The sequence below is a fragment of the Epargyreus clarus genome, unplaced genomic scaffold, assembly GCF_041222505.1.
Source record: "Epargyreus clarus isolate Ecla_fem2 unplaced genomic scaffold, WU_Ecla_fem_2.2 ptg000026l, whole genome shotgun sequence".
In the NCBI taxonomy this organism is placed as follows: Eukaryota; Metazoa; Arthropoda; class Insecta; order Lepidoptera; family Hesperiidae; genus Epargyreus; species Epargyreus clarus.
The window spans coordinates 15054284-15071470 of NW_027332233.1; the positions used below are offsets into that span (position 1 = coordinate 15054284).

Genomic DNA, 17187 nt, shown 5'->3' on the forward strand with positions numbered 1-17187 from the left:
GCGACATATATTCTTTGAACAAACAGGGAGAAGATGTACCTACCTCAACCATGACTTCTCACCTTACTATAACAGCTATGTCGTAACCTTCTGCTTTCTGGTTTGAATGAAGTGGTAAACTTAAGTGGTGGCTTACACGAAGCATTCCATTTTGGTCCTCATATTTGTTGTGCTTGGAAAGAATTGCTTAGCTCTAATTTTATTTACGGTTGATCACAAATGACATTGAGCGATATTGTCAATATTCCAACAGAAACGTATGCGCCTATGTAACGTTTAAATACACAGGATTCTGTGAATCATAACATCTTAGTGCCTAAGCTTCTGTAATACTGATAGGGCTAAGTATTGGTTCAAACAGAGTGTTTTTCTGGGTGTAAAACTTAGGCGTTACGTCCTATTTTTGACGTTCTCGCACCTACATAAGATTAGCTTAACACGTTAGCTGCGGAACGCGGCTTAAAACACCTCGTCCATGTCTGGTCGTTATAGCGGTAAGAAAAAACTTTAACTTCTCTGTGGTGCGAGAGGCATAACTTCCGTCTGGTTCAGTGTAGGAGAGTGATAACTATATGTTTGTGATGTGCTACTGATTCCTAGTTCTATGGTACACCAACCTAATGTCGGGTTTGTTAGACCTCGTACCGCACTGAACAAATAATAATGCTAACACAGTGCGGAACGAGGTTGGGAACGCCTCGTTTCCCCACGCACCTCGTACCGCACCCCACGCTAGCTTCACGTGGTTAGTGTTGTGCAACGCAGTCGAGGCTGCGTAGCGACGAAGTAGGACCGCTGTCTTTATGTTGAAAATTATCATGTCGAAACGTTGCCGAAAAAAGTTGATCATGGAGGAAGATGAAGAAAAACCGGTTGAAAAATCTGAGCCAGAATCAGAATACAGGAAGATATTTCAAAAACAGGTAAGTCACAAATATACTCTGTCTAGGTGAAAGTCCAGTAGTGAGACTTGGCAGGCTAGGCGTATATCCGTATAGTAAGAAATTACATTATAGATAATTACGTTTCCTGTTATGGTTCAAACAAAAGTTAAGTAGCTACATTATTGATATAGGAAACGTAGGCAAAATCGTTACCGAGTATTCCGATTACTCTTTACCCTAATCTACTCGCTCCTACTTTTCAGAATCCACTGCAAAGAAAGCACATCATCTCGATAAGGGTCCAAAGAAGAAGAGATGTGTCGGATGCTACGAAAAACTCCGCACATTCTTGACATGTCGTGAGGCAGACATAAAAACCAAAAAAAAAATCTCACGGAATGCACTGTTTGCAAAAAACCTTATTGTCTGAAATGTTTCAATGAAAAACATCCATAACTTTTCCCCTTTTTGTATTCATTCTGTCCATAACGTTGATAAATAAAAACAATAAAATAAAATCGATATTTATTTTCCCATCACTAAATTATATGGAAACCTGCCATTTTTCAGTGCGGTCCGAGGTGCATTAGACCCACATTTTATTTTACCCATAGAATCTAAAGTAACGAATTTAACCAAGGGCGGCGGCAGGTTTAGGTTAATCAACTCATTGTTAATAATAATCAAGACAAAAGCCGTCGATTTTATCTTATTTGGCGCCAAAAAAAGGATTTTAGTCTCCTTCGGGCGGTGGGATTTAACACGCCTCGTGCCGCCACAATGTCGGATATAGGACGAGGTTTAAAACAACTCGTAACGCAGTAATGGAAAGTACAGAAAAAATCTGTGCCGCAGGGAACGTGTTAACAGTTGAAAGAAAACAACAACAATTTTATAGCCGTTTTTTATAACCATAACATAAAATTAACCATAATTGCATATTTTTCTATTTCATGTAAGTAGGTAAGTACCTATAATATGAACACAACTTATAAATACATACATATAATAATATAATAATTATGATAAGGCACATAAACTGTTAACCAAATATTTATGTAGCTGTTATTTACAAATGACTCGCAATAAAAACATTACCTAAACTAAACACGTAACTTGGACTAAATTTTATACAACTAAGTAGGTTATGGCTATTTCATGGGTATGCGTGATCTTGTCGCGTTATTTTCGCCATCCATAACGCCCCTGCCACGGCTAAAGCCTGAAACAAAAGGTGAAAATTATATTGTTGCGTGCCGAAAACGCAAACTTCAACAAATCAAATGGGAATGTGCAGATAGAGCTTTTGACTTTGTTTTGTGTAGGTTCGCAAGCGCTTGTAGCCAATCCAATAGGTGAGTCGATTTTTTTATAAAAACAAAAGGAATTTGCCGCAAGCGTTGCGACGGTTCCACACTCTGTATTCACATTGTATTATCCACATTGTGTATTTGTAGAGGTTTCGAGTTTGCGGCAAATGTCAAGCGTGTGGATGCAGATCAAAGCTTTAAAATTGGAAACACTTTATATACATTTTGAAGGTGGTAGAACCCTTTGTGGTTCGACTCCAGCGGCACCACCGCCACACCTATTTCTGCCTTATAACAGCAGCGTTAAGGGCTGCTGTGTTCTGGTTTGAAGGGTGTAGTAAGGGAGACATACTTTTACGAGGCATTCCAGCTCAGGGGTAGCAGCGCATCTGTGGCCGACCTCAGGTAGGAATATCTAATCCTATCTTGATTACAGATATCCATGAGCGGCAGTAAACACTTATCATCAGGTGGATGTAGATGCTCGTCTGCTACTCCTATATTTAAAAAAATAACATAGTGCGTTTAGTAATTCTACCGTTCAAATAGAGGAATTAAATAATTTTGTATAAGCGCCAAATGTTTTGTGTCTGTAGCGTTAGTCTGTGAGTTCGTCCTTGAAAAGACGTTCACAGATATACATAATTATAATACTCATAATTAGGTATTCACACAAGTTATGAGGTTTTATTGCTTTTCTCATAAAATACCATAATGTTGACGTTACTCATTATTATCACAATAACAAAATTAATAATTTGGCGTTACGGATAAACCAAGCAGTAATATAGGCATCATAATGGCATGTGTTTTCCTTATTTCGAAATAAAATATGCGATACATTTGTGCAGAAGTTTGTGTTTGTATTTAGTTCATTAATCGTGTCTTGTCCTGAAAAATTTCAGGCTACATCTAGGTTACATCTCTCAGGAAAAAAGTAACTAGGCACACAGTTCTACTTTTTGGTAATGAAAGAATAAATTTACACGAATGACTACCTCGTGGGACTTAAAGCTTCCCGTATGACTATTCATAGAAATGACTGAGAATTACGCTGTCCATAATATATGTCTCATTATCTGTCTTGTCGTAAACAAAAACTATATACTAGAATTCGCTCACATATAGCAAATAGTTCCCGGGCGGATATATTAAAAGCCATATGACAACTGTACGAACCTGCATCAACACTAAGAATATCCCGGCCACACCTATAGCCGTAGCGTGGTTCTGTACCCAGTTCCCGAACGCCTCCGAGCATCCCGTTGGATAGGCGACGGTGACGTTGCAGGAGAAGGTGTGTATGGTCCCGTAGATGTGATCGCAGCAGCTCACGGGAACCCCCAGGGTGTCCTGGGTTCCTAACGGTAACAGCCAGTCAGTGGCATTGACCACTCCGCAGCAATTGAACTGAAATCATCAAAATTAAGTACACATAGTAGTTTCAAAACCCAATTCAAAGAGTTTATCTGCCTGTTATGCATTAGTCAAAACAGCTATCAATAAGTGCCATGAACATGAAACATAGCAAATGCGAATGCCACATGTTACCTCTGAGGACTTACTTAAAACAACAACAGTTTTAGTTAGCTAAGATTGTAAACTATCTATGGTTTTTATAGTATTTAGTAACATAGTTAAGCTTAAAATATACGATGTTCAAGTGATAGAGATTGACTCTATTTATGTTTAGATTGACCTGCCAAAGGAAGCATATAAAACAAACCTACTATGTAGTTAAATAAGTATATTGTTCATGCTTCAAACAATAAGTTAAGAAATTTATACGGGTTGTTAATACAAGAATATTAATAACGGCCATAGAACTATTAATATAAGTTGAATCAACATGTTGTTGACCACTAACCCAAATCTTCAGCAGGATAATGAAGTACTCTCGCTTCTCTAGTAGGCGAAGGACCCATGTCTAGGTGGACGTTGCCATAATAAAATACATTACTCACGTCATCTTGAACTTCATCCCACAGCTTCGTGACCTCGAAGTTTTGATTCGCGCCATATAATTCCATGGTGCTCATCAATTGCTTCTGCACCAGCGCCACGGTGTTCCCCCTCAGAACATAACCAGCAATGCAAGCCGACAGTTGGAAAATGAACATCAACACCATCGCACCCGCGAACTGAAATTATGAAAATGAAAACGTTGAATGCCATACCTAAGTGCGGAATATCTTTGGGGTAGAGGGATGTACTGATGCTTTACAGTACAATATTTTATCAGGATTCGATTGTGTCTGCGCTGTTGTATTATAGAAGATATAAATACGTCACACATTGCCTATAGAGCATAACAAACTTGTGTCTGTCATGGCACGCGTTTGACGCGCTCTTTGCCTGTCTGCTGGTGTGTGAAGGAACAATATTTTTCAGAATAGTTTAAGAATTTTTGGTTTTACATGTATCGTCTACTTATGTCTGGTTGTTTGTCTGGCCCCATTTAGCTGTCTGTGTTATTTGCCAAATGCGATAAATGCTTGAGTAACAATAGTTATCACAGTTCGCTCACAAAAGTACGCATATAAAAGTACCTAAAACAAATCTAGTATCGACTGAGTACTGTGGAAATGATTCTTGTAGGTGGTTTACCTATTAATATACATATGTAGTCTTGCTATGCGCGAAGTTTTGTTTAATATAGATGTAAAGTTAACAATTTGCGAGAATGACTTTTTTCAAATACGAGTGATTACTAAACGAAGAGATATAGAAAATCATATTTAACGTTGAAACTAAGTTGTAAACAACAAAAAATAAGAATTTACTAATTAATGAATTACCTACTTCTATTGAAAAAATAAAAACTGCGGAAACTTAGTTGCCAACCTATTAGGTACTTGCTCATACTAAGCCATGTGTCATGGTCATTACATCGAAGAATTAGTTGATTAACCAACAAATTCTTCAATTTTATGGCTTATCTATAATCCTAAAGCATTTTACATAAGTCATATGTTATGTATAATCCTTAAGGATTAGTATGTCAGTCAAATTTTCCTTTAATTTGTCACATAACATTACTTCCCAGAATTTGATCCTTATAAGCAACACTATCAGATAGTGGAATAATATAGAGGGTGTATTTTTTTTTTCAAAATGAACTCGTTCGATTCCCGGCCAGGGAAAACGATATTTTTAAAAAGTAATGATGCAGTTTTAGTTTTTATCAAAATCGCCCTCGTAACTCCTTTCAGCATTTTTCGCTAATCCTTATAGTTTCGGATTTGGCGCTGAAGGCCTATTTGAAAAATTCCTGTATACTAATCATAAGTCGGTCACATAATTTCCTGAGGATCGAATCCCAAGCACGTACCTTTGATTTCTAAAATTTAATTATGTTGGTATTGGAATTCATTATCATTTGATTTAACGAAGAAGGAAAACTAACTTCAAAGAAATTACAAAAGAGTTCTCAAAGGTGTGTACAATCTACCAATTCGTAATTCGCCAGCGATGGACTATATAGTACAGGTACCTATAGCCTTAATTCTTTTCTGCCCGTGGGACAGTAATGGTTGGTGATGGACCGTATGAGTCATAAGATGAGTAATAATTTAATATTATTATTTATCTGTTCTTATAAACTTATATCTTATCTATGTCCTTTGTTTTCTTATCCTTGCCAATAGAAAGCGTTTTCGGTATGCTTACAGTTTCGGACAATCAATAGCGAGGTAGCTATTAATTGCATAGCTTATGATAAGCCAGGTACTTATACAGTTTTCTTTGTAAGGCACCAATACCAATTTTACATGCCTTAACAAATAAAATCGGTGCCTTTGCGAAAAAGATAGTGATTGGAGTTTGACACGAATCAAACGCTTAGATATTCATTCACAGGATACCTACTGATGTTTTAAAAGTCCATAGCTTCTATGGAAATCCATAAATTTAAATACTAACATGTTAGCGTGAAAGTCAAACAAAGTCAACAAAGTCAAACAAACAAAAAAAGTTATCATATACTTTGGGACTATTGCTAATATATTGTTTGTCCTAACTTTAAATATAATAATTAGGAGCATCTGCTTAAATAAAAGTTGTTAGTATTTTCGTAATTAATATTATTTTGTGTCTTTCGTATATGTTTTTACTTCTTACGTAATGTATATGTACAGTTTGAAATTGAAAATGACACCTAGGTAATATAACCGTAGATTATAGTAATTAAGAAAAATTTGTTTAAGATAGTTATTGTAACTCATACACTACCACCTTACCAACAGTTTATAATAAAGATTTTTGGAAGAAATAGTGGGATTTTAACACACTTATCATCTTCAATTTATGGAAAATACAGTCTATCCTCCTACTACACTAAACCAGTAGGACTACCATGAGTTTACAAAAGTATTACTCGCTAGCGACTGCGTAAAATAAATGTATGAAAAATTGTACAGCGCCTCTGGTGGTTACTCGTAGAACTAAAATCCGTAGTGACGTAACTCGATACGTAAAAAACCTATCGAAATCAAATCGCTAGCGAATGTCATTATGATCTATTGCCATACAAATTCGGTCCCATGAGTCATTAATTTGACAGACGTTGTCAAGAAATACCGTAACGATAGTAGTTATGTTATTCACTAGCAAAATGACAATAGTTTTCTATTTACCATTTCTATAGTGGCGTTTCTATGCCAACTCATGGTAATGCTACAGTATAATAGCAATTAACTCAATGATTTTCAAAACCCGTTTGGTGAGGATACATTTTAAAATAATCATATAAGGGGCATATTCGATAGATACTAAAATTGAGGCGTTAAGTTTATCTAAAATATGTAAAATTAAACTGCAAATGATGTGGTCTCATATGGGATCACTTTCTGATAGCCAATACTTTTTGTATGCGCCCCACATTTTTCATGCAAATTATTTTATACTTTTTCGGTTCGTATTTTCATTTTTAGGTTCTTAAATGTACTTAGTGCATTTCTAAACCAAAAATATATTTCAATAGATGCATGCAACTTGAGATTCTAATGTTTTTAACGTTTTATTTGTTATGTAACCATCGACTTGCAATATTCACGTAGGTAATTAGGTATATATTCGCCCATTTAACAAACCTAAACTTATCATTAGCACTTCTTTTTTATTTGTAATAAATAGACAAACCATCTTATACTATCAAGTTTCATAATAAATTCAAAGGAATGAGGGATTCTCGTCAGAAAGTAGTAGATAATTCAGCTACAATTGGTCGGTATTGCCGCATACTGTACAAATTACCTTAAGAAGTAATGTAGGTATAAAGCGTTTGAAAGCATGATAATTTGACTGATAAAATCTCCGAAAAACTGACAAAGAGTAATAGTTCTAAAAATAGTTCTGTTTATGTCATAAACTGTACATACAAGCATACATCTCAAACTTCTTACATTATAGTGTTAACATTAAACGCTAAAAGGGTTAATGAAGGCCAGAGTAGACGTTATACAACGAAACATGGACGATTATGAGTGTTTTCTTAAAATTACCTGGTTGGAAATAGATCGTTTATGGGTTGATGTATTAAACTCCTGAATTATGCCTTATTGATAAACACTTGAATAAATATCGTAAACATTATTGTACCTACGATAATCTATATTTGTGTTCATAAATATCATGTGAAATTAAATTGATTTTCAGTAGCCAGTGCCGCATTCTTGCGACGTGCTGGTAAACGTGACTTAGGTAGGTACTTATAGCATATAAAATTTGGTGCTAATCGGTAAAGCCGTTTTGGAGGAGTACGGTAACTAACATTATGACACGAGAATTTTATATATAAGATTTTTCACGAGGTATTTGTTCTTCATGCTAAATTAAAAATATTTATCATTCCTACATTGTATTACGTGGTACAGCAAGATTTTTCTTCTAATGTTCTTACAGATAAAGCATAGTATGCCAAGATAATAACGTGTGAAGTTATTTATAATAGATTACTGACATTTTAACTACGAAGAAAATAGGTCGATGCCGGTCTTACAATTAAAACCGGCTAATTTGAGACTTGAAATCATAACAGAACCAATGAATGCTCTACGATTTTAAGTAACAAAAAAAGATATGGTATTACTTACCGCCATAATCAAGTAATAGTTTTCCTTGAAGGCTCCAAAGAAACCGAAGAAGGAGATGAGGAATATAATGATTCCCGTCGCGATGCAAAACGCTGGGAGTGAGAAGAATCTTTCCGAAAGGAATTCATGGTAGCCGTTGTAAGCGGACTGAACCGAACTACCCACAGACAAGATAATAATTCCCGTTATCTGAAACACGAATCCAAAATCACTCACTTATTCACTATTACCTTCACAATTTCATCCGCGAAATTATACGACTTACCAAGAATAGGAAATTAACTGTAACTAAAGTGTATTTCACGGTGGTGAATATTTTGGACCACATTTTTATTTATTAAATGCTACGTTATCGACACGTGTTTACTCGTGACAGCCGCACGGCGTATGGTTTAGTTCAGATATTTTTATCACCGCCGTAATCTTGATAAGGAGAACAAACGGATTTATCTTGCTCGGGGCTCCCGTCATGAAGTTTGACTTTCCGTCATTATTGCGAAATGATCATCAATGTATTCCGTCCTTGTCCACTTGTACTTGGAAGTTTCCTGCAATATAGATTATTAAGTACTTATTACCTGTTATGTGTAAGAAATATGGATTTTTATTACATCCTTAATCTACATTTAGCAATAAAAACAGAACAGGTCGCATAATAGCAGGTAAAGTTACTTGGGATAATATCGGCGCTGAGGTAAAGGAGTACCTTTTATTATTTTTTGTTTTCGAGGGGGAAACCATGAAAAGGTGCTTTAAAGGTGGGAGCGACGCCGGGTTATGTGGGATTTTACCGCACTAAAACCCCCCGGACGCCCTCCTCTCAACGTTTGTTAGAGAACTCCGGGATCTCCGATGGAACACAACCGGAGTCCTCCCAGCGCGATGCTCCGATCGGTCTCAACCCTGGGAGAGCAGTTTTCGCTCCTCCCACACCATTTGGTGTTCACGACGGTATGCGACTACACATACCACCGTCCTTCCTGGGGTCGCTTACTGGACGATTCGAGCTCCCACTCTTGCCGCCCGCAACCCCGGAAGCCGGTTTTTAGGCGCCTCTTATGACAGGCAGGGGATACCGTAGTCCTATTCTAGTACCGGAAAAAGGAGTACCTACCTATGATTGTAATGATTGTAAATTGTACGCTATTTGATTATTTTTTAAAGTTGGTATGGCATCATACACCATGCCTTGAAAATGATTAATGTGTATGACGACGCCAATTAGGTGGCAAAAGCAAGTTTGTAGGTAGCCTGTAAATTAATTCAAACATTTTTTCCGAACACAATATTACCCCAATGGACCTTATAATAACTGCACATTATTTACATCTTCTATTAATTACAAAAAAAAAACTTAGCTTAATACAAAAATTAAATGCCTGTATATTTTAAAATATGATACACAATACCAGCGTCATTGGATGATATCGTTGTTGTACTATCTCTTACTATCTAATACTTTTAATAGATAAAAAGATAAAGAAGTGTTATCGACAGGCAGCTGCACTTGTTGGTCAAATACTGTCCATATTAGAATATCTAAAAGAAAACATGTATGCATATTCCATAAACTGTGTATTATTGTTTACGTAATATGTTAAACATATACTTGCAAGGTTACTTATCGTTTATCTCGCAGCAACACCTATGTAATGCACTACTTGTGCATAACTTTTAATATTTACAAAAAATACAAGAAATCGTTTTGTTACTCATACGTTCAAATAAATGAAACTACTTAAAATGTTTGTATGACCTTTCAGAATAATTGACGTTTTCTAGCTAATTATGTTCAGTAAGTATTAATATGAATCAAAGGGAAAAAAAATTGCACGTTCTGTCTATGCGATATAACATCTGAACTACATGACTATTGGCAATCAAACTTTAATTTTATTACGTCTGCTTCTTGCCCTGTGCATTGGGATGCAGTACGAGTAGGATTTACATATATTTTTAATACATGGTTAATTAAAGATATATATAAAATTAAATACGCCGCTATTGTAAATAATAACTACACTGATTCGGATTATATTATCAAACCGGATAACAATCACCAACAAAAAAATGTAGATAATCACTTGTACTTTTTATCTAACACCAATTATCCATTACACTTAAGTAAAAAAGACTTTCATTAGAAAAAATACTAGTTAAGTAAACGTGCGAAAGAAACCGAACTAATAACAGTTAATCACTTACGTAGGTTTTGTTACTCACCTGAGTTAATGGCGTGAAAATATTATGAAAGAAGCACAGATCAAGAACACCAACAAACAGAATAAAATAAACCGCTATCAACTGCTTACAGATAGCTGTTTTTAATATCTTTTTCAGGACTTCCCAAAGCAAACGCGCAGTATGTAATCAAGAAACGTGGCGCTGATACGAAAACAAGTATTGAATGTATCGCAACCACTTAATTTCCATTGTTATCCAGTCCATGCCACTTTTCTACGTAGCTACTGTAATCACGCATTTAACAATGCAACTGCTGATATTCAGCATGAGATATCAACGGTTTATTATTATTAAGTAAGTCTGTGTCGAATATTTTCTGTAGTTCAAAGTACTCGGTATCTATATTAGAAATCCTCGGATCACCTAGCGACTCTACCTATTCACTCAACCTTTATTACTAATAAGTTCAAAATTTGACAATTTACCTAGGCATAAATTGTCTTTCAAACTTTAATAGGCAAAAACTTAATTAGGTACATACATTGATTGATGACGCGATGTCGGTGGAAATAATATGCTTAATTTGTAAATAACAAATAAAGGTTTTCAGATTAGTTAACGTTAATTACGTAATTCGACAAAAATAGCTTGTAAATGAAGTATACTTCATTTGTTTTTATATAAAGAAGTAACGCTTTCAGTAACAATACAATTTTTGTGATGAAAATTCTTTATTCATAGGGCTTGTAAATTTAAATTACATATTGTCTCTTAATATCCCGAGAACTTTTTTATATTATTTTGTAAAGTTAAAAATTCATATAACAAAGCCAATGCGCGAAAGGTTTAAATAAAATGCAGTGTAAGTAAATAATAATTTATTATCACTAGAATAAGTTAACAATAAGTGCTATCTACTTAATTATTCGATAAAACGTTATAAGATAAGCAATGGCCGACGATATGCAACTATTTTTCCTATGAAATTTCACATGTGTTACAGCGCTATTTAGTAATAGCTAGTCGCAAAAAAATTGTAATGACCTCGACAGCCTAATTTTGACATAATTTGATTGTTGAGCCGAATCAATATTAGAGAGATACACGTTATTTATTTTTTCTATAGCCTGTCAAATGTACCAAAATAGGTTCTTAAATTCTGCGTATGCCGCCTATCCGCCTATTGATGTTAAACAGGCGGACAGATGAAATGAAAGCTAATAAAATACCAAAATTGACAATCAATAATTTATTCTGCTTTAATATGCACGAATCTTCACTTTATATGAATCAATCCATTGCTTTTGAAAGCAACTCATGACTGTTACGAAATTAACGTGTAGCCAATTTTAAGGTAAAGTGTAATTTATGCAAATAGGACTGAGAATCCTACCTGTAGGATACCTGCATTGCTCTCTTTGAAGATTGCTAGACATTATAATAGTACATACCCACTGTTTTATACTATACAAACAATACAGCTTACATAGCTATGTACCTAAACCAGGAACTCAACGTAAATATATACTGGTACTACTAAATTATTCTGAGGGCAAACGTACGTGTGGTCGAAATTGTCACTGTAGTGGAATCACTAGAGTCATACCTTCAATTCAATATTCATTTTTTTATGTTCTATTTAAAAAAATGACTTTGGTTATAGAGACATTACTGCTCTAATTCAACTTCTTCAAACTTCGACCTCCAGGCTAACCAGGCAGCTGCTGAGGTGAGAAATATCTGAAAGGAAATGGTTAGAATTTAAAATTTGAATTTAAGTCATAGACTAGTAAAGATTACTCACTCCTAACAAGAAAATGTACCCAGTTTTGAGAATTGAAATAGATGCGTAAAAAAGTTTTGCCACGTCTCCGTGCTAAAATGTCCCAAAAATATTTGAAATAATTATTTATTTATTACGTAAATTACGCAGTATTAGTTATTTATTCGTAAATTTTCTCTAAAAATGTTTTTATTTGTCAAGAATTCAAAAAAAGAACTTACTAATAAGCCATTTGTGGCTTCATTCAATTTCAAGGCGGCGAAGAATCTTTACTAATCTATGATTTAAATATTCAAAAATATTAAGTTGTACTTATATAGTATAAGGTGTTCATGGAGTAGGTACTTTTTGGTTAAAGCATATTATACATGGTTATGTGTTATAGCCACTCCCACCCATACGTATTCAAACAAAGATAGCGATAAAAGGCGAAGTTAATCACGGTTGCTTTACTATCCTAACGACTAACTAACTTCTCTAACTACCCTATCTGACTAAATTGCAACGCCTCATATCTCATTGCCAACCAAACCCACCTGCACTACAGTGACGACGAGCGCCAAGACGGCGATGATGAACAGGTTGTGGCTTAGCCACTCGCCCAGCTCACTGGCACAGCCAGTCCTGTACGCAGTTTGTAAGGTGCAAACAAACGGAGAAACGGTTCCATAGTCGATGTGGCAACACGTTACTGGTATCAGACTCGACAAATAGTCGTCTCGGCCACCGACACCACAGCATTGGAACTGTTCAAAATATAAATAAATGTTTATTATCTAAGAATTTCTTGTACTTATATATGTATAAGGGAAGTACTGCTTAATATGTTTATTTGAAATTAGTACAAGTTATCCTTGATCATATTAATTGATTTAGTAGTGCAATTACTTTATATGAATCCACAACAAAGACAGTCTATCCCCGACAAGTAAAGTAGTAGATTTATGTGTGAAGAAAACATTTTAGTTAATTTCACAATTAGCTAACAAGCTAATTTAATATATTATGATCTGAAGACGACATGTTATGCCGCCGCGGTCCCCATGCTCAATTTATATGCAGGTGGTATCGGGTTTGATCCCGGCCGTGCAGACATTTAGATATTTGTTTTGAATCTGAACACTTCCTTCTATGACACTGATGTGTCAAACTGATATTCTACTTACCTCCATTTGCAAGTCATCCCAGATCTTGGCAACCTCTATCCTGTTCCTATATTGAGCCAGACTCTGGAGCATGGTGTCCCTTATCTCCGTCGCGGCTCCACTTCTCAGCCCATAGCCAGTTATTGTAATTGCAATCTCGAATACTAGAACCACTAACAAGAGTGCTATGTACTGAAATTAAAAATTATTTTAAAAGTAGTAGAATCCTTGGTTTTATTATCATGGCAACACTACCACATTTATTTCTTCCTCATAACAGCGTCAATCACTACTGTGTACCGGTTTAAGGGTACGGTAACGGAAATTCGTTTCAACTTAGCCTCCGAGGGTACCTACGCATTTGTAACAGATAGTTACTAGGGAAGAAACTCTAGTAAATCTATAGTACAGGAGTAGTAGATAGAAAATATAACTGAACAAATATATTCTAAGTGATTTCAGAATATCAATAATTTCATGATTGAATCTTTTATCTTGGTCTTATCGGCTACCTACGGGCTAGTGTGTTGACCCTTACCGATAGGTACAGAGTAACTTGGAGTGTTCTTCATTCAAACTACTGGTGTAGAGGGACATTTAAGCTACAGTAGGGATGTATATTTGCCCTGTAGTTTCGGGACCAGAATAGGGCTACGGTATCCCCTGCCTGTCGTAAGAGGCGACTAAAAGGGGGCTTCCGGGGTTGCGGGCGGCAAGAGTGGGTAGCTCGAACCGCCCGGTAAGCGACCCCGGGAAGGGCGGCGGTATGTGTGGTCGTATACCGTCGTACGCACCAGACGGTGTGGCGAGCGTCAAGCTCACCTGGGCAGAGCCCGACGGGGCAACGCGCTAAGAGGACTCCGGTTGCGTTCCTTTGGAGATCCCGGAGCCCTCTACGCAGCGCCGAGGACGGCCACCGGGGGGGTTTTAGTGCGGTAAAAATCCCACATAACCCTGCGTCGCTCCCACGGCGCCGGGTACCTTTTGAAGGTTTCCCCCTCGTAAACAAAAAAAAAAAAAAAAGGGATGTATATTATTGATTCATATGCACCCTTTGTTCTACAGCTGGGCACCGGTCTCTTCTCACAACAAGGGAGGTTTTGATCCGTTTTGTTTATGTAAACGTATTTTTTGTAAAATAACGCCTAGTAATATGCAAATATACGCAAATAGAACTATAGACTTTTTTATATTTAGACGCTCCTATCATATTATAATGGCAAAAATACGAATTACATTTTGGCAACTAATTCAAATTATGACGTATAAAAAATAATAAAAAATATGACGTATAATAAAGTAAAAAAGATGTATTTGCTCTTTTTCTTCCAGTAGATTTGTTTTCGATGTCCTAAGGCTTTAAATCCAGGAAAAAAGACTAGCATTTTAATCTACTACAGTGCCAAGAGTTACAGCCCTGTGGTAAAGTTAGAAGAACGATTGCACCAGGGGCCAGGTGGTAATCGGCGCCAAAAAGTAAATTCACCAGCGAAGAAAAATTGGAATATGATGAAAAGTTTTTTTTATAACAGTAACAGTAAGTATATGTCTATAACTAAGTGGACGAAAAGCGTTATAAGGGCGCTAAATGCAATCGCGATCCACCCTTACCTATCAAAGGCTAGAGGCGGCGCTGAAACAGGATAATAACAGCAAAACCCCTCTTTTTGTTCAGCTTTTAATAGGCTGATTGAATGGATTATTGTTAACGTTATTGTTATTATAATTGAGTATGTGTGTGTATTTGTAATTGTTTTTGAATCATAAAATAAGGGTAGGTAAGTTTATAAATATTATGAAGATACGAACCCCGAGGATAAAATAAAAATGCTCAGAGATTGCAGCGTAGAACCCAAGGATTGAAGTCAATAGAATAATCACTCCAGTGCCTATAGCGAAGCCGGGTAGTGTGAAGAACCGTTGTGTGATCAGATCGCTGTAGTCCTGGTGCCTCGCTAGAATCACTGCTCCAACAATAAGGAGGACACATCCTGTGATCTATAGAACAATAGTAGATTGTAGAAAACTGTTATTATTAGATTAAAATCTTACAAATATGTATAAAACTGCCGCAGACTAAGAGTTCTAATTTGCACTTGTGTATTCTACTGTCACACCCATACACTCGTCGGATATTCGTGGGTGCCATGAAAACGAAAAACCAAACACACATACACTACACTTCTAAATCAACATTCGGACTGACAGGGATCGAACCCAAATCATTGGCGCGGCAATCAAATATAGTAACAACTGTGACACGTACCGAAGTCATCAAAAATTGTGCGACCTATGAAGCCAATTAATATTTATTGAAATTAAATTGATAAGATTTTTTTTCATTTTAAAAGTTTAATAAAAAAACTTCTCACCAAAAATACAGCGTTTACAGCCGCCAGAGAATATCGCACCGATTTTAAAAACTCTGGAACTTTTATTTTGCTCATTTTGAAAAAATCGCCAAATAAATAACTGTCGGCACACTGGCCGAGATAACACGTAGACTAATGTTGAGATGTCTTTATCAATCTGAAAACTAACCAATATCTTTTTTATCTTGACATTTTCATCTAATCATAACCGAATATTACATTAACGTAAAAATATATTGTTTCTCAATAACTGAATGCAAAGTAATATAATAATAATAATAATAATTTATTTCAGACAAAGTCCATTAAATGTTAGTATATTCTTACGAACTATGTTAGTACTACACATTAAAAATACAAAAGAAATACAAATACATTTACCTACATTGAATTTTACTTATTACATATCAATTACATTCAATTATTTAATATTAAATGGTGTGGCTCTGGAGTCCATGTGGCATGCATTCCAGTACCTCACTATAGGACAGTCCACTCTTTCTAGAATGGTATTTAGGATGCCATTGTTGCTGTCCCGGCAATATGCAGCACATTTTTAAAGAAGGAACGGAGTAAATCTTTGGAATATATCTCTTACATGAAACCCTTTGTCATTAAATATAGTAGCCTCAGTTATAAATTTACTTTATATGTTAAAAATAAAAAACAAAGGGGCTTAAATATGCCTTGGGGGTATTTTCTAGCATAGGGCGGAGATAAACTATTTCTGCTAAGTGGGGTAAATGCAAACAGAAAGAGACGATATCTGTACCGCTTTTACCTAAGCCGGTTTAGTAGAGTAACGTTGCTTATTGCTCTTTATGTCTCATTAATGTATACAGATCTCTGCCTACAACTGGCTCAAAGTCCAATGTGGATTAATGTCAAATCTTAAGGATTAGTAGCAAACTCTTGTCAAATATTTTTAAACCGCCTCCGACAAGTTTAACGACGACTATGCAATAATAACAACCGGGACTGACGGCCTAACGTGTCCTTCGAAGGACAAAAGGGCACATGAAATATGCCCATTATTAATAATCAATCTATCTAATGTTTTTGCTACCAATGATTGAAATGTGAAAAGTTCTTCAGATATTATCAAATCCATTAATTCCATCCTTAGGCAAAAATTGGATATGTTGATTATTAATAACCGGCGATATCCACTCCCAATCTCAACTTTTCCCAACATTAACATTGCTTCAGTCTCATTGTAAGTCGTTGTTGAAACCAACTGAAACAAACTACTTATAAATGATCAATTATAATATCCGTTACTATACAATAGAGAAAAAATATATTATGATTGTCTACTACTATTACGCCTTGTTTGTTACAGAGATAGAAAAGGAAACGAAGGATCAATGTAGTTATTTATCATTATAAACTCCTTGAGACATGACTCAAGTTTGAG

General features: G+C 35.7%; 1 protein-coding gene across 1 annotated transcript; it reads right to left on the reverse strand.

The window, feature by feature from the left end:
* Positions 1-1772: 1772 nt before the first annotated feature.
* On the reverse strand, positions 1773-15919 carry LOC140753129 (uncharacterized). The gene is made up of 8 exons (XM_073087526.1): positions 15771-15919; positions 15208-15396; positions 13420-13590; positions 12790-12999; positions 8287-8475; positions 4159-4335; positions 3374-3604; positions 1773-2106 (listed from the first exon to the last, which is right to left on the reverse strand). The coding sequence occupies exons 1-8, from the start codon at positions 15843-15845 to the stop codon at positions 2041-2043; spliced, it is 1308 nt and encodes a 435-aa protein (XP_072943627.1). The 5' UTR covers positions 15846-15919; the 3' UTR covers positions 1773-2040.
* Positions 15920-17187: the final 1268 nt, after the last annotated feature.